The sequence below is a fragment of the Channa argus genome, chromosome 15 (genome assembly GCF_033026475.1).
Source record: "Channa argus isolate prfri chromosome 15, Channa argus male v1.0, whole genome shotgun sequence".
Classification (NCBI taxonomy): Eukaryota; Metazoa; Chordata; class Actinopteri; order Anabantiformes; family Channidae; genus Channa; species Channa argus.
Genome location: NC_090211.1, coordinates 2454846 through 2473175, shown reverse-complemented (window position 1 = coordinate 2473175; position 18330 = coordinate 2454846). Strand labels below are relative to the sequence as shown.

The following is an 18330-nucleotide window of genomic DNA, read 5'->3' as shown; positions in this document are numbered from 1 at the left end:
TCTCCCATTTTTCATGCATCTCCAGGAAGATTTACATATCCATCCAGCGGGTCACACCTAACGACCTCCATGTTAGGGGTTTAGAGAGTTAGGGTTTATAGAGTCCTAATCGTTACATCTTGATGACTCCACCCTTTGCCTATTCATGCCAGGGTGGAACAAAGACCTACTCTGGAGGATATAACTGTGTTTTTCAGTCCCCAGTTTATTCAGACTGAAGAAGCTTCTTGGATAAGTAACAAAACATTTCTCACCAAGATGAGATACTTGTAGTTTACTTGAGTATTTTGATTTTATCATATTTTTAATTTATTTCAAGAATTCAACATTCAAAAATTCAACACTCATCAACATCCCACGAGTTTGAACTTTAGCCCAGATGAACATCTACTGGGCTTAACAAGGTGCATTTGGCATATTCCAGAAGGCAAAAAACGTAACGACAGCAAAGACTTCACTACTTTGACCAATTGGTATTTCTCAAGTGCCTTCCCAATGAGCTGATGTTGCACACTGCGTTAGGCTTCGGCAAGATCTAGCAACAGTACTAAAAGAGTAATATTGTCAATGCTTTTGGTTTGTTTCATCAGTTCTCTAGACTCTGCTCTAGGGCTCTAGAGAAACCCATTACTTTGCCTTTCTAGGTGCCCAGGTCTACGTTGCTACTGGCCTACAAACAGGATGTTAACCATTTGGCAATGATGGACTACAATATTTTGCCTTTAACATCGGCTCTTTGGAATAGTGAATGGTGTAAAACAGTTCTTTGTCAGTGCCAACTGACACAGTTCCGGCTTCCTCTTCCAAGGGGACCACAAAATCTTAAATCGTTTCTTCGGCAGCTGTGGTCAAATTTTGAAGATCTTGTAGATTGTGCACAAAGGGCCTGCAGAATCCATTGTGGCATTCTTCAATACTGCTGTTTCCTGGTGAGTGGTAAAGTCTGACATATCAAATAGTGTGTGTCTCTTTTGTATTGGAAGCTGAAAGGGTAACTTTCTCAAAGGAACATCTCTGTTTTAGCCACCACAGGCTGCCTATGCACTGGCCTATCCAGATAGGACACAGCAGTCTCCCGTCCTTAGGGTTTTATAGAAAAATTCAGCTGTGAATTTAAAATGGGTTCTGAACAAGGTCTTTGTTTTCCAACTCTCTTCTCTTTGCTTTTTACAACAAAGAACGTCAGCTACCTTCTTGTCACTCTAAAATAAGTAGGTACGGCTAAAGGATAGAAGCGTTGCTTAACATATTGCGTATTGATCATTAGCGATGATCATCGCATCTTAAGTGTCTTTTAATTGTATGTTATTTTGGGGAAAAACACTAAAAAGAATCATCTGATCATAACAGGTCTTTGTATTAGGAAAATACAACCTTAGACAAGCACATAACTTTTTTCATCGTGCCATTTTTTACTGAACAAAGCTAGCTAAAAGGAATACAAAAGATGGACAATACCAAGTAGCCTCAGCCTGATGGTGATTAATTGATCATCAGCAGGTCTAAAGACCTTTATAAAAGCAGAAGTTTTGCTGGTCCGGAGCATTCAGGGGTGTGGCATGATGCCAAGAGGAAAAAACATAAGCACTGGTCTTAGAAAAGCAAATGTTGCTGCAAATCAATCTGGAACGTGTTATAAAACCATTTTCAAATAATTTGAAGTTCATAATTCTACAGTGAGAAAGATTATTCACAAGTGGAAAGCAGCCAGGACAGTTGCCAATCTTCCCAGGAGTGGACATCCCAGCACATTTACCCGAAGGTTGGAATACAAAAAGAAAAAAACTAGAGCTACATCTCAGACCCTACAGGTATCGCTGAGCATGTTGAAATCCATGACAGCACAATTAGAAAAAGACTGAACAAATATGGTTTGTTTGGAAGGATTGCCAGGAGAAAGTATATTCTGTCTGCATCTGAACAAACCACAAGACTTCTGAAGCAGTGTCCTATGGACAGATGAGACCAAAGTGGACTTGTCTGGCCTTAATGCATAGTCCCACGTTTGGTGAAAACCAGACACAGCATTTTGGCAGATACTCCTCATACTCACTGTCTAGCACAGCAGTAGCAGGGTGATGATTTAGGCTTGTTTTGCAGCCAAAGGACCTGGGCACTTTGCAGTCATTGAGTCAACCATGAACCAGGTGTGGCTGCACTCTCTATACCAAAGGATTCTAGAGGTAAATGTGGGGCCATCTGTCCAAGAGCTAAAACTTAATTGAAATTGGGTCAAGCAACAGGAAGATGATTCAAAGCACACCAGTAAATCTACATCAGAATGGCCTAGTCTAAGTCCAGACCTCAACCTGATCGAAATGCTGTGGCAGGACATTGAGAGAGCTGTGCATAAGCAAATGCCCAAAAACATCGTCTGAGGTGTTATTGCACAAGACTGTATCTTGCATTGACCTGTACTCATATATGGGTCTACTACTGGTCTACTACTTTCATCTTTTGTAATAGTGCTGGGAAAGGTTTTAGCTTCGCCTCATGGACTGAGTGCTGTGATGACTAACAAGTTGAACTAATAAACTCAGATATCTGAGTATTACCAGGTGATTAGCATTGGTGAAGTTGCTTCCTTCGCTCGGTCCTAACCTTGGTAAAGGGATGGCAAATCTTGCTCTACCTTCATCCGAATGCTTTGCTGCAGCCAGTCTTGTCTGGCAGATTAAAGAAGGGGGAAACGGTTATTTCCACTCAATCTGCCGGGGGTAGAGATGTTTCCTTATATGTGCTGTTACTGTAAATGTGATTGGTTTTGTCTGGCAGTGACTCAACTAGGTTGAACTAAACCCTGACAGAATTTTTTAAGTCGACAAAAGTTCTTTTGTTCTTTTTGTTGTCATGGTCAACTACACCTGGATTTTCTTTTCTCATTTCAGTTCATTCTTTTGCCTGATGAAAAAAATGCTAAGCAACATCATATTAATGTATTAATGTGTTTTTGTGATATTCATTCACTAGATCAATTTGTTGTGAAAAGATTCACCTTAAGTAATCCAGTTTGACGTAATCCACTATTTCCTAGCCTTGTCCTTTTAGGGCCTGAGGCCGAAGGGTATTCCCTTGACTGACAATTACAGATAATTATGGCGCTGAAGTGAAAGCTTTATTTAACAAGCTGTATCCTAAATTGCCTATAATTGACGTGGTCATTTTATAAAATCATTGACAATGTTTGATGACTCCTTTTGCTTTTCCAGATGTTTGTGGGGCCAAAGAAGTGACCTGCTTCTTCTGATTTACGACTTTTTAGAAAATGGCTTCAGGCCACTGGTGCACACAAAGAACTTACACTGAGCAGGAATATTATTTTAGCAGAACATTACTGAAGCCAAATTTTCAAATTTTATGATAAACATGCAGAAACATGTTAAAACTACAATTAGGTTAAATAAGTTAAATAAACAAAATCAAAAAGGGTGTCAATGAGTTCTGACTTACATTTATTTCAAATAAACATATCCTGACCAATAAAAATGAATTTAAATTAGTAATTCTCTATTTTTAAATCTTGATGATAATGGAACAGAAGTTCTTAAGGATTTTCTATCTTAGGTGTCAAGAAAGAAGCAGAATACACAAAACGGTGAAACATTTAAAATGACAGAAACCATTTAAAAAAATCGTTTACTGGATTAAATAAGAGCAAAGGTTAAATGTTACTCACAATGACAATTTATTTAATCCAGATTTTGTGGTTTGGCAAAATCCCTAACAGCTCATTATTTACACTCAAAAACCTTTAAACCATTGAAAATGGACCAAAAACCAAACAATAGCTGGAACGTGAGGATGTCTTAATGACTTGGTGCATTATAATATTTATACACATAATTATTTCAAATACAGTTCTGGCAATATTGATTTAAATTGTTTTAAATCTTATTTTTATTTCTTTTATGATAGGAAATAAACGGGTGAAGTTCCTCTCAGTCTCAATTGAGTTCAATTTGAAGTGAAATATCACACAAAATACAATGAAGGAGTGTTCTGTTAAAAAACAGCGGGCCTCTAATTTCCATAAAATAATTGTTTGTGCTTAAACCTTGTTGATGCTCTAATGAACTGTTTCATATTCAGAAAACATAAAATATACAAGTCAGAACCAAAAACGTCCCTTCTTTAATCTCCTGTTTATAAGATTAACAAAACCTGATGGTTCTCTTAATGAGTACAGTTTGATAAAAAAAAAAAAATATAGGAATTGCCCTGAACAACCTTTCTTTTTGCATGTTTACTTGACCTACTCTGACCCACTGAAAAAGGAAAAGAAAAAGAAAATATCCCAAACTGGGGAAGCAGGGCTGGCCTTAGTGTTGAGCTGTAGCTTTATTTAAAATGTCTTGGTAGCAGAGCTGCTTTGGAGGCAGAAATAACCAGACTGGCTGTTTTAAAAAAGAAGCTTATGTACGTTTTGAAAGAGATGTGAAAGAATACATTCTCCCTTCCTTCCTTACAAATTATCTCTTGCAAGTTGAATTTATAAGCAATTGAAGAAACCCTTGCTGCTCATTAATGATTACTGCTAATCAGAGATGACCAGTAGCTTATGGTGACTAACGCTAGCTAATGTAAAAAAAAAAAAAAACAAAATAAAAATTTTAAAAACATTACACTGGTGTTCATCAAAAGTAACAGTCTCACTTTCAAACTAAACTGAAATACGCCATTTTAAATAAGCTAACTGGGAAAATGAAAAAACAAAAACAATGAATAACAAAAGTTTATTTATTTTTTTAGATATTGCTCAGAATGGAAGTCAGGACATTGCAAAGCAGACTATGTAACCGGTGTTACACAGCTACACAGCGGCAAGGCTTATTGGAATTTGTAAAGTTATCTAGGCCTATGCAAACTGTAGTGCTGTGGAATAAATATTCACTTTTCTACCAAATGCTACACCTTCGCGTGTCACCATTGATGTTCTCTTGTTTGTAGCTGTCTTTTCTTTATAATTTTGTATGTTATAGTTGATCTGTTTCCCCTTCCCTTTTCAGCCTAAACAAACCTAGAGATAATATCTGTTCTCTGAAATTTATCTTTTAGCCAGTTTCGCCTCCAAAGTGACTCAGACTCTAGACAATGTCCTTGTCCTAAAAGCTCCAGTCAGCTCGCCAGAATAAATCCGCATGTCCTGAAGAGGTGCTTCCTCTTTTGTGTCACATCATCGGAGTCCTTGGCATGGAGTCCTGCTGGTGTCCGGGGTACCAGTGTCCAAAATTGTTCATGTATCCTCCAGAGTGTACTGGCGCGCCTTTGGCAGCCATGCTGATGTCCCACAAAGAGCAAGGAGAGGAGGAGGAGGGGGGGGGTGGGGCAAGGTGGTCACCTTCTGGTCCACAGGGCCCGTTCTTCATGATCTTCTTGTATTTGGATCGTTTGTTTTGGAACCATATTTTCACCTGAGGGACAAGAAAAGGGAAATATATGGTAAGGAATTATATGCTGGCGATGAGTTTTAGGTTGATAGTTGAATGTATGATATGATAAACCTCAAAGAGCAGAACTCAATTTATTCTCTAAGTCACTTTATGCTCTAACTTTGCTGAATAGTTTTACATTTTCTTATTGACTGACATTCTTTTTCCACTGCTGAAACAACATAACTATTATGTAAAATATAAGATTTAATACCAAAAATAAATGTATTTGAATTTTGTCCTTAAAGAAATGATGACGTGAAAGACAAATAGACAATTATAAAACAGTCACTACCAAGTTATTATTGTCACCAATCATCCAGTGTGTGGGTGTAAAGTTCAGTCATTTTATCCTTAAGCAGAATTGTTACATTAATGTCTTTGTATATATCCAGAGTTACGTAATGGAAAATACTGTTATTTTTGACTAAGATTAAGTGAGACAATGCACAGAGACGAAGACACAATACGACAACCTAATTGTTATGTAATTATGAAAACTATACACAAGGGGGCCTGGTGGAGCATTGGGTTGGGATGCAGAAGACAGCGGGTTAAAATCCCACCTCACCAGGTGGGAAGGGAAACCTTGGTCCCGGTCCCGAGCCCGGATAAAAATGAGCGGGTTGCGGCAGGAAGGGCATCCGGCGTAAAAACACATGCCAAATCAACATGCGGAAACACATGAACACCCTATACACACTATAGATTATTATAAGGTTGCGCTACAATCAGGTACCAACCACAAATACACCTTCCAATAGAAACACCATCAGCCATAACAATGCAGTAAAGAACCTATAATTAGGTAATAATGAGTTGTACAGATGAAGTAATTGTGCTTTATTGTAACAAGCCAGCACCAATAATTTAACAGACAGAAATAACATTAGGTGTCGTTGTACTATTCTCTACTACAAACTAGCCCTGTAGTATCATAGATGAATATTTTAGTGACGGCACACACTGCAATCTGGGTATTATGATTTTGATTCCCGATAGATGTGTGGTTAGGGGGTAATAAAAAGTACAATGACAACATATAGACCAAAGTATTGAGCTAATTATAATTTCAATAATTTCTCTGTGGTTACAGATGATACCGTTGCGTTGTTGATATAAATGTTATGCTCTGTGTTTCCAGTGTGCTTGCAAATTGAGCATCAAATTACACGAATATGCCTCTTGGGCAACCTGTCAGTTAAGCAGGAGCAAATGAATCACAAATAATTACATACATTCAGCAGAGTATGCTTTTGTCTAAAACAGGTTTTAACTGTGCCGTAAAGGAAAAAACAAAAAATTAAAGAACGCCCAAAGGACTGGCACTGCTTGGGAGAAAAGGCTTTAGGCAGCAAAACAGGAGAGAAAGATAAAAGAAAATTCTGTTGGCACAAAAAATGTTTTCTCCTGTGGACTGACAGTCCTGGGAAATATTACTCTGGAATTTTATTGGTTATTATGAAGATGATTGAAGTGGTTTATGGATGAAATTCTATTCAATAAAATATCTAATTTTGGGGCACTTTAATTAACTCGAGATGTGTGGAAAAAATCAAAAAAGCTCAGCCAAGAAGTCATGCAGGGCAAAATTTGACATTTAATTTCATCTCTATTGTTCAAGTGTATTTGCTGACGTCAATCACAGCCTGTTAGAAGTTAGTATGGATGGTGGCAAATACATAAAAATAAAGTATCACTTCATAAATTTGCAATATTGTTCTCATTATAGCACATAATGCGGTTATTGAGAATTAACTTGTAGTTGCACTTTGAACTCTTTGAAGGCAAGTTCTCCACTTTCTATAATGAGAATTATTCATATGAAAAAGGCCGCCCAGTCTGGCCAATCAGCAAACCAAAGAATCTGACAAAACTCTTTATAAAATAACCATGGATGCAGGAAAAGAGAGAGCTGCCCAGCCACAGTGTAATAATTACCTGCAGTGGTACAACATAGTGGTTACGTGCAGATGTTAAAACCTAAAGTGCGTATATGTGTAGCGCAGCTTATGAGGCCAGGAGTCAGTCAACAGCACGTAAAGTTAATGCAGCCTCAGAGAGAGGATTTCTGCTGTAATTATTGGTTTCATATTCCAGCAGGAGCTGACAGCTTCCTTGAGAGCACAGCTAATGATACTGACATTAGGGGAGGAGGGTGGCTGAGAGGCAGGCCAGGTGTCACTGTGCATTTGTGTATGTGTGTGTGTGTGTGTTTGTATGGCTACACATTGTGGGGAAGCCATGCAACTAGGGAAAAATGGGGACATTTTCTGACACCCCTTTAAAGGGCTGTTCGAGACTTAAGAGGTGGTTTTAGGCTTGATGTTAGAATTAGATTCATTGTGATGGTTATAGTTAGGGTAAGGGGCTATGGAATGCTTTATCAAAAGGACCGTGTGCACAAATACATATGGGTGAGCGAGATAAACAGTGAGAGTTTCAAGGGAAAACGAACTGTGCTACGTGCCATTTCTCTGCTGGGTCTGCGAACACTAGAGATTTTGATGGGAAGTGGTCAGCAGATGGCTGGGAGCCTAATGGCATGAAGGCAGGATAGAGATGTGGAGTATGATCCCTATCTTAGTGTGTGAGCGTGTGTGTGTGTGTGTAAAATGATGTGAGCTACATGTTTGAGTAGAGGCATTGGTCTGTGTGAACTGGACCAATGCATGTGACGAATATATGTATGTGCAAAATACATATTGTATGTGCTTGTACAGTTACACACATTAGGGTAATTACTGCTCAAGGGCTGCAACATGTCTGTGTGTTCCCAGACAAACTGTTGACTGTCTGCTCCACAACAGAGAACATTTAAACATAATGCAATTTATAAATTATCATTCTGAATTTATATGTTTATTTTCCAGAGAGAAAGAAATTAGTTTATGCATAAAAGTCTTATTTTGTAACAACATTGGTTTTTTCCCTCTTACTTTTAGTTTTAGTTTCTTACACCAACCTTTTTAGACACATCCCCTGTTGGATGAATCTGCTAAAACCTAAAAGACTTTTCTCAGCATTTTCTGAACTGCTCTAAAAGCCCATAGGAGCAGTGCTGGGCTGTAAAATGTAGTGGCTACACCCAGTATCACATGATGCACATTGGCCAATACATTTCCCAAACGTATAACTCGAAAAGAGTAATCTGTATAAAAATATTAACAATATGGTCAATGGGTGACGACTGGACCAACTGAGGCAATGCTGCACTCAAGTCAGTCTGAAAAAGTTTGGAAAAATCTACAGTTCCTGTAATGAAACCCAAGTTGTAATTAACTATATTTTAAGATTAGCCAAAGACTTGTTCTGTGAGCAGTGACTTCACGTAGTCTCAACTGGTTACCTGGCAACCTTACAATGAAGATTTTAGGAGGAAAAAATAAAAAAAAAAACCTTTGTAGCATTGTTACATTGGATAAACTCTTATTCTTCATCCCAAGTCTACAAAAATGTGTCTGAACTTATACAAACTACAGTAATTGACAAACTTCAGTGTCAACTTTACTCTGACAAACTGATACCGTAATGCAATCCGTCAAAGTTGACCTCAAAACGTCATAATGCGCCGGAAAACTGAGCACAAAAAGGTAAAAATAACAAAAAACAAATACAAATACATTAATGTTCTTCTTTGTGAAAGTGACTCGCAGCCAACCACATCGCAAAACCACTTTGCCACTACAAAAGGCCCCGGCATATCAACGGATTATCTCATACTCCCACTGCAAACAATGCTGCAGTGGTTAATTCACACGAGATTAGGACACTTCATCTGATGACATCAACTGCTTATATGTACACACACACACACACACACACACACACACACACACACACCGTTTTATCAGTTAACTGGTGAGATAGTCGTAGTTGACCGCAGCCAGGCTAAAACTAACATAGTGGATTTGTTTTATTCCTATAACTATGATCTTTAATTATGATGTTTGCAATGTTTAACCATGTAATAGTTAAGTAAAATTGTTATTTGTGAAAACTCTGTACTTTTAATTCATATTTATCACATCTCATCTTTTTCTTCTGGCAACATGGCAAAATAATCATCCTATAAAGGTGTAAATAAACAAATAACAACCTTTCTATCTGTTATCTATTGTGCTGGGAAGCAAAATGGCGTAGTTTGGAAGAATACAAAATATTGCAAGTTTTTTTTTATCTGCTTGCAATATATAATTTCCGAACTTATTTGACTACGTTAGTCCAGAGAAACTGACTTTCACTCATGTATTAAGCTATAATTAAAGACACTGTGGAGACAAGGCAACAGTCAGGGCCAGCAACCCTGAATCACTGAAAGCATCAATCAGTACTTACACTACTAACCAAACATGGCCAAAACATTAGAGTATCTGATCATAAAAATGTCAAATTATTTCTGGACAGTTAAACACATCAAATGTTAGAGCTTTCATCACTTTGTGATGGATGGCTAAAGTTTTAACCCGTATTTTAATAGGATTATCATGAAAGTCTCATGAAAGTCTCAACATTTCTATTAAAAACACAATATGAACAGCAGATGCTCAAACTGAAAGAGACATCACTAGTTCAACACGACAGCATGTTAGATCTTTTACTGCATGTGACAGACAAAATGGCTGCCATGAGTGTGCGCGTGTGTCTGGATACACGTTTGACAAAAAGAAAACAGACAAAAAAAATGGAAAGATGACCAGTGGTTCCCTCAACGTCAGCCTCCGACTTTCACAGTCACACCCAACGTGTTCTCCCTACATCTTAATGTGATCGTGTTTTTATGTTCTTTGTGTTTTTAAGTAGTAATGTAATCACGACAAACAATCAATGACTAAACTTTACGTGACATTTAAGTATATCTTAGTAAATGCTACCGTCTAATTACATGCAGAGGAAGGTGACAGTGGTTTACAAGAATGCACCAGCGCCTGTTTGGGCTTTTCTTCTGGCCACTGCCCTTTTTCTGCCAACCAAGAACAACTTTCCTTAGAAAGCTCCTACAACCAGTCCTTCCAGGATTTCGTAGGTATTTTTTGCAATTGTTGCTGTCCTACAATGCCAAATTTTTATGAAGCTTTTCTAAAAAATGGAGCAGCGTCTCGCAGTGTTTTAAACTTAAAGCCGTGCAGAATTCACAGGGCTTTGGTTAATTTAATTGTTTGTATTGTCAACATTGTGAATTCCGGCAGAGACTATAAACCAATCAAAGATGCATTAGAGAATAAGTCAGATTTCACATTTGCATACAACACTGTATGAAGATGATCACACATCCCAATAATAGCTTAGGTAATTCCATCCCAGTGTGTATTACATACTGAAGTTAGGATAAGGTGATGCTCACACACCCAAATTAGAAATATTTGCCAACGCTTTGATCATATTAAAATTGTTTGATATTGTTGGAATATAATGATTTTTTAAAAAATCCTCCTAAAATATTTCTCTTGTTTTAATTTCATAATGCTTGAGTTGTCAGATATGTGTATTTTCATGCCATGCAAGGAAAAAAAAATAGACATAATCAATATTCACATATTTTGTGCATCTTTCTCTGTTATTAACCGCTTTACCTGGGTCTGCGTCAGGCCCAGTTTGGCTGCCAGGTCGGCCCTCTCAGGCAGGGCGAGGTACTGGGTTTGCTGGAAACGCTGGTTGAGTGCCTGCAGCTGCAGACTGGAGTAAATGGTCCGAGGCTTTCTAATCTTCTTCCCTTTCCCGTTCAGCCTCACCTCCCCGTTCTCTATCACCGCCGTGGGCTTCTCGTGCTCTAGATAAAGTGGAGGGAGAGGAGAAGATAAATAGCCATTCGGGGACTTTTTTCGGTGGGGACAGACGCTAGATCAGAATCTCTTAAATAGATCACAAATATCTTAATTGATCCACTAAGAAGACTCTAATACTTCTTTATGCTCATGAAAGGTTTTTTTAAAAATAAAATCCCACACGGTAAAGAAGTTTTAGATGATTCTGATTGATGATGATGATCAGAGAATTTTTATCTTTCATAATGTTAACAAATGTAGAATTTATTTAGTATATTTAAACGATTAGTAAATGCAAAATAAATACAATTAAAAAATCAGGGAGCGGGTTTTCTTTTTTGTCCAACATGTCCATTTGGTCTAGAAAAAATTGACAATGGATTCAGGTAAAAAGATAAATTAAGACCAATTTGGTTTACAGTTACTTCATATGCTGCTTCTTCTATTGCTTTTTTTTTTTTTTTCAAGAAAGTGATACAGCTGTGTACATTTGCCCGTGCTGATCTTTGTTATGACATGAGCTCATAGCCTGAAGTGGCAGGAGAGAACAGCTGTGGACAAGCCAAGGCCCCACAAGAAGCTCGGATTCTGTAACTGAGCTGCAGCTGCATCCCAGTGTAGCAGACGTTAAGAAGAAGAAAAAAGGCAAACGGCACTTTTAAAGAAATTTGATAAAGAAGAAATAAGAAAGACAGTCACTTTGGAAAGATGAGCGGCTGTAAATTGCTGATTAGCACAGCTGGTTTCAAATCTTTTCCCAAAAACTGCTTTATCTGTTATGTTTGAGGTTCCACAGACCACTTCTGTATGTTTAAGAAAAAAAGTCAAATCACCCGTTAAATAATGTTTTCACTAAACATTTTAAGGTGAGAAAATATCACAAAACATAAAGAATGTGTTCACATGTTGGATTTTCAAAGACACACAATGTCAAGGACAAATGTTTAATGGGTTTTTAGAGTGACTTCATGTTTCACTCTCCGCTGAGCGCTCAGGAACAAACAGTTGCAAAATAATCTGAACAGACTGATTTGGGAAAATAGTGTCAGCACTAATCACTGAAATAAACTGTAACAAGTCATCAGATTAGATTTATTCTCATACGAATAAGACATTTTGTGAAATATAATACAATTACAAGTTCCGTGTTACTTGAGCTGTCTGTTCACTGATGAATCTTTTGAAAATGTTTTAAAAATAGTAACATGAGTTTATGTATTTTTTATGTGGATACAACCTGAGAAAACCAGCTGAATCACTGGTGGCAGAATGATTGTTTTTTTTTTTTAAATGATGATTTGTACATTTTCTGAGTAATCTACAGATCAATTCAAACAAAACAGCAGAGAATGATTTGGGATAGAATCACTTTACATGTGGTTCATAGTTTATCATAATTTTTCTGCAATATATTCTGTGTATATAAAGATCAAATGTCTCTGTGAGTCCCAGCGTTATTTTTCTTGTTGATTCCTGGCAGCTTTATTTTTTCTTAAGGTGACAATATGAGTCTGATTACAGCTGCGCTTGTGCTATAAAAATGGGATGCTGTGCATGTGGATAAGGACAGTTTAAAAGGTTCTAAAAATATAATCAAAATCAATGTGTGTATATAAATTAGGAAGTTGGCACAAAATTTACTTTAATTCCAAGTTTTCAAAAGGGCTTTCAATGTCCAGAAGCCCAAAACCGAACATTTAGCAATAAATTGACTGCATAGAAAAAAAAAGATACAGAAAGAAAGAATGAAAGAAGAAAGAAGCTGCAGTTAAACACGTTCTGTCTGCTTTTCACCAAAAAGGCCTAAAAGAGCAATTTAGGAGTGGGTCACATATATGAGCTTTTATTTTAGCTTAATATTTCTGTTTTTATTGTTGGTGAATTTTAGCTTTTTATAGACTTTCACTGCTTTAATGTACATTACAGACCTGTTATATAGGCCTTCATACCTAATAACGACAGTGTACAGTAAAACCTTCAGACAGAAGCTGCAGGTTAGGTTTGATTTATCTTGAAAGTTTAAAACCTATAAGTCTCAATTTTTGTTGTGTGATTCTTTAATAATAATAATAATAATAATAATAATAATAATAATAATAATATAGAGGGACTGCAGCCTGTAGAAATGAGGTCACTTGTATTTGACAGACGGAGGGATGAGGGTTTGGGTTTGGAGAGGGTGCAGCTCTCGGTCGCTGCGGGACACCACAGGCCCGGTGTCGGCTGCTTCTTGTGGAGAGTCCCACAGTCTTTGGAGGCCTTGAACTCATCTTTTATCCAAACCCAAACTACCCCAGTACATAACGCTGCGGCAGACCTGTGTGTGGATCCAATTACTGTGCTCCCTTGTGGTTGGTTTTCCGCTTTGTTTATTATATTAATGCACTAAATATTTGCAAAATATGCAAAATATTTTAAGGAGCATGAACAAATCACATGTTATACATTTTTCTCTAATGTGAGAATTTCACTGTATTCATGTTGCTGCATTCAACAGTCTTTGCGATAGTTTCATCAACATCATTTAAACCTTTAGTGCCACAATATCGTTACTAAAAAACACAGAATTAATGTTGAAAAAAATCCATTTTAGCACTTGTTGGCCCAGTTAAAATTAAAGAGACGTGCCGCAATAAAATGATCTGAGGTTTCTTTTCCTGTTTTAATCCGTGCGCTTTTTCAAGTGAGATGAGCTCTAATCTTTCATGATATAAAATCTGTTCTTACTGGTGAAAAGGTTAAATTTAAGAGGAAAAATGAAAACGAAAAGTCTGTTTCTCTTTTAAAATATCTCGTTAAACATACCCCCATCCTCCAGTCTGGTGTGTCCAAGCGCGCTGCCGTGACCCCCGTGCTGGTAGGGCAGGTAGGTCCCGGGATGGTGCGCGCTCACGGGGCTGTGGTAGGGCGGGTATCCTAACGGACGACCGTACGAGGATGCACTGGTGGAGAAGGGCCCGTCGTGCTGTGAAGGCCCCACAGCGTGCAAACCGTGGACCGAGTAATGATTGTGAGACAGGCCGGGTGAGGGCTGCTGATGTCCGGGGTGACCGGGATAGCCGTGGCCTCCGAACTCCAAGAAGGCCGATTTGGAGGGATCAGGCGGGACCAAAGTGTCAGATATAGAGCTCATAGTCATCATTGGGGTGGGGGCAGTAGTGTGTTGGGAATCGAGAAGGGTCAGCTATGACCTCCGGACGGGGGTCATCGTAAGAAAAGCCACCATCAGTGTCTAAAAAAAGCAGACTTTCATAGAAGTGTTTCACCTACTATAAAGCAGCACCAGCGTTTAACGACCGAAGTTACTGTCGATCAGTGTCCCCAGTATTCCCGTTTAGTGACAAGACGGTTTGGAGCAGGGTTAGGTGGGTTTATCCTCTACTACATCCCAGCTGAAGGGTCCAGAAGGCTCAGTGTTTCAAACCATCCAACACAAGCAGATAAGACGCATAACAAGCCAACGCGAGGGAGACAGAGCGGGAACTCCTGGCAAAGGGACCGAAAAGATATTTAATATCCTTCGAGCAAAAGCCTTTTCCTTCCTCTTTGGGGTCAGGAACAACCGGTCCAGTTCTTGCTTTGTCTCGTGCTGTAGAGAGACTCTTGTCAGCATGAAGCACAGAGTGTGTTCCTCCCCTTTCGGAGCGCGCCGTGTGCGCCTGCAGAGACCGGTCTCTGCCTCCACTCGGCGCACTAAGCGCGCTCATTGGCTGCGGCGCTTCGTCGTGTCACACTAATCACACAAGCTGAGGTGGACCGGCGGTGAACGGGCCTCATGGCAACTTTGAGAACGGGTTTTTAAGGGAAAAGCCGTTTTGGCCATTAAAATACAGCGAATAATGCAAGTGTGGAATTTAGGACAAAAAAAAAAAAAAATTCCACAGGCACCAAGGCCTGAATTAAATAAACACATAAAGTAATAACTAAGCCAACAGGTCGATAAAATGAAAGCAGGCAACTGCTAAAATAAGATTAGGATTTCTGAACATAATCACTTTTGGTGTAAAAATAAATTAAACAATAGTTAATGTTTGCAGTGAACGTGATGACTCACATACTGCAGCGCCTCTCCAAAATAAAAATCTGCCTGCAAATGAAAAATTACAGAACAAATGAAGTTCTGCTGAGACAATTTTCCTCCTAATTGTTTTTTATTAAAACACACTTTTGTTAATTATTGTCAGTTTAACTCTGGACTTCGGGAAACTGATTTAAGATCAACTAGATTTGGGCAAAAATAATAACCAGCAGACGAAAAGAAAAACACACACACACACACACACACACACACCGCCTGTGGTCCCACACGAGGCACAGTTAACAACAAACATCTCCCTTCTAGAGAAACACAAAACTTGTGATTTCGGCAGAGCAAGAAGCTCGGGCACTGTAATTTCTCCCAACTCCTGGTCATTATGCTCATCTGCTGTGGAAATCCCGGACCGAGGAGACTCTTTGAAATAACACGAGAACACTTCAGCAGAAGGACATAAAATACCAAGAACAAAGGCCTTTCAGGTGATTAGACCTTTATAAAAACATTTATATCGCCAGTTGAACAATGAAAAAAAAAAAAAAAACAATCAAAGCAGGATATTGGGTTTTATCACTTCTGGTTCCTGTGTTCACACACCAAACAAAGCAAAAGAGCCTTTATTATCAAGTCTTTCTGCTGCATGTAACCAGTTACTGTATCAGATTGTTTTTAGTTTCAGTACTGATGGGAATATTTGGGAGCATCACTGCCTACATTTATTATGACACAACATCTAAAATCGAACAAGAATCGGACTGACGGTGTGGACCCACTGCACTCCACTATTAAAAGTAATTACACAAATCTAATTTTGAGGGGGTGGATTTTCCTTATTTCCGTGTTACTTTACATTCCTGAGGGAAATGTCCATTTTACCGCTCTACATCTGTCTAACAGCTGGACTTTATATTTTTTGAGTCTTTACCTGAAAACACTAAAGCTCATACACTGTGTGAGCATCAGATGTGTGTTAGCAGCTCCGCAAACACTCCCAGGTTTTACTTTTGACCCTCAGATGAGGATCAACCCTTGTTAGGATCTAGTAAAAAAGCTGTAAAGCACCTAAATGTGGATGCTTGAAATAATATGGTGCATTTATAGGCAGTATAACGTAAGTGTTTTGTATTTATTTCTAAATGATTATAACAACTGGAGGCTGCATAGAGATATATTGAATAGTTATTTAGTTAAATACAGTTAAAGTAATAAAAATGTTTTCATGGGACAATTGTTTTTCTAATGAACACTTAACACACAACACTAGAGCGTAAGAATGAAAAAAACTTTTAAACAGGGGCACTTGAAGTTTCACCTACACTCACCTAAGTACTGTAGCTCCACTTTGAGCAGCTACAACTGTAATGTGCTGCTGTACATTGTTGCCTCAGTGTTAACAAGCCGATAATATCATATGCAGTTAGTTACACAAAGGGCATTTTTGAGGAAAATTATCTAGATGTACTGTGAAAATTTATATTACTAGCACACAATTACTAGCAAATTTGCATACGTGTGTTTGTGAGGGTCTCATCCGGATGGAGGTCCAAGCCTCAGGCTGCACGGAAATTTTTGTATTGGGCCTGAGGCCTGCAGGTCCCTCTTTAGTCACTAATCTTGGTTTTGACAAGAGTCATTGAAGACTCTGCTGTCCCTCTGGTTAAACAACACACACACACACACACACACACACACACAGATGAGACAAAAATTTTCTAAAATGCAGATTTTTCTATTTTGACACATTTCTATCATAAAGTTCACAGAATTAAATGTGTAGCACTTATAAATGAATCAGCTTTGGCACCATAATGTTTGTCCTGGCAACTAGAAGAAATAATAATTTAAAGATACTGTAGACAAGGAGGTAAAAAAAGAGACAGAGAAAAAGATGGGGACAGAACACACACACACGCACACACACATACACGCACACACACACATACACACACATATATGTGAGAGATGTTTTGGCATGCTTCCTCCTCGTTTCTCTTCTCCTGCCTCCAGGATCCGGCTTATTATACCAACAGGCTGATGTGTGGAGAGTTATTACACATCCTAGCCTGCACTCCCGCTTTCATCTGCAGCCAACATTCCTCCCCTCCCTGACACCACCTCTGTGTGAGCAATGGGCACACCCTCCTCACTGTCAATGCTATTATTTAGTGGCACAATGTTGCTAAGTTGTCAAAGTTGCTTTCTTTCTTTTTTTCTACACAAACTTAAAGGTGAATTGGTCAATTGGTGGAACTGGAGCAAGGGGCAATATGGAAGTAAGTTATCACTCTCTAAAAAAAACTTCAGCGTTCCTATGTGGAGTTTAGGGCCACAGATCTAACAGTTTCTCAGCTCTTTGGGCAGCAGCGGGGAAAGTGCTGACCATAAACAATCCTATCTAATCATTACTAGATGAAACCATCTGCAGAATTTTATTAAAGAAATGTCAGATTTAGCACAAAAGTGCCAAATTTCTGTGAAGGACAAATATAGGTAAAGTGACAATGGACACTTCTCATTGAGTGAGTATCATCAGCTGAGGACTGTGCTAAAACAAGCACACTGATTTGTTGGCCTGCATCGAGACAATTTGTCATTCAGTGTCTGGACAGAGGAGTTATTGTCGCACAGCAAGAGATGGAGCTCATATTCAGTAGCTTGTGTGAACTCACGCTGGTTAGTTTACAGCTTCATGCACACAGACGGAAAAATCTCATTAAAGGACCAAAAGTAACAATTTATTCATTCTATTATCAAGTTCTAAGCCATACATATCTTTTCAGAGTCCTTTGTGCCAGAGAGATGTACTGTTGTCCAGAAACACTTCTTTCTTAGTTGTGTTCGGACTGACCAAGCACCACTTAGATTATTCACATCCTAAAACTTTTTACGCTGGACGTCCTTCCTGCCATGTCATCCTCCATTGTCCCGGTTTTTTTATCCTAACATATTATCATCTTATAAAGTTGTTGCCAAATTCTATATCCTGTAGACACGTGGCAAATGTACGTTTAGTATTACTTTCCTTTCAGTTTAATTTTGGTGTGGAAATCTGAAATTCTCCTGACTTTGTCTGAAGGTGGTGCATGTGTAAATACAAATG

The 18330-nt window shown here is 38.4% G+C and overlaps 1 protein-coding gene across 1 annotated transcript; it reads right to left on the bottom strand.

Annotated features, from left to right (window-relative positions):
• Positions 1–3668: 3668 nt before the first annotated feature.
• On the bottom strand, positions 3669–14856 carry LOC137100398 (homeobox protein Dlx4a-like). Its single transcript, XM_067478214.1, has 3 exons — positions 14000–14856; positions 11003–11199; positions 3669–5411 (listed from the first exon to the last, which is right to left on the bottom strand). Exons 1-3 carry the CDS (start codon positions 14334–14336, stop codon positions 5169–5171), a joined length of 777 nt encoding a protein of 258 aa, XP_067334315.1. The 5' UTR covers positions 14337–14856; the 3' UTR covers positions 3669–5168.
• Between the last annotated feature and the right edge of the window lie 3474 nt (positions 14857–18330).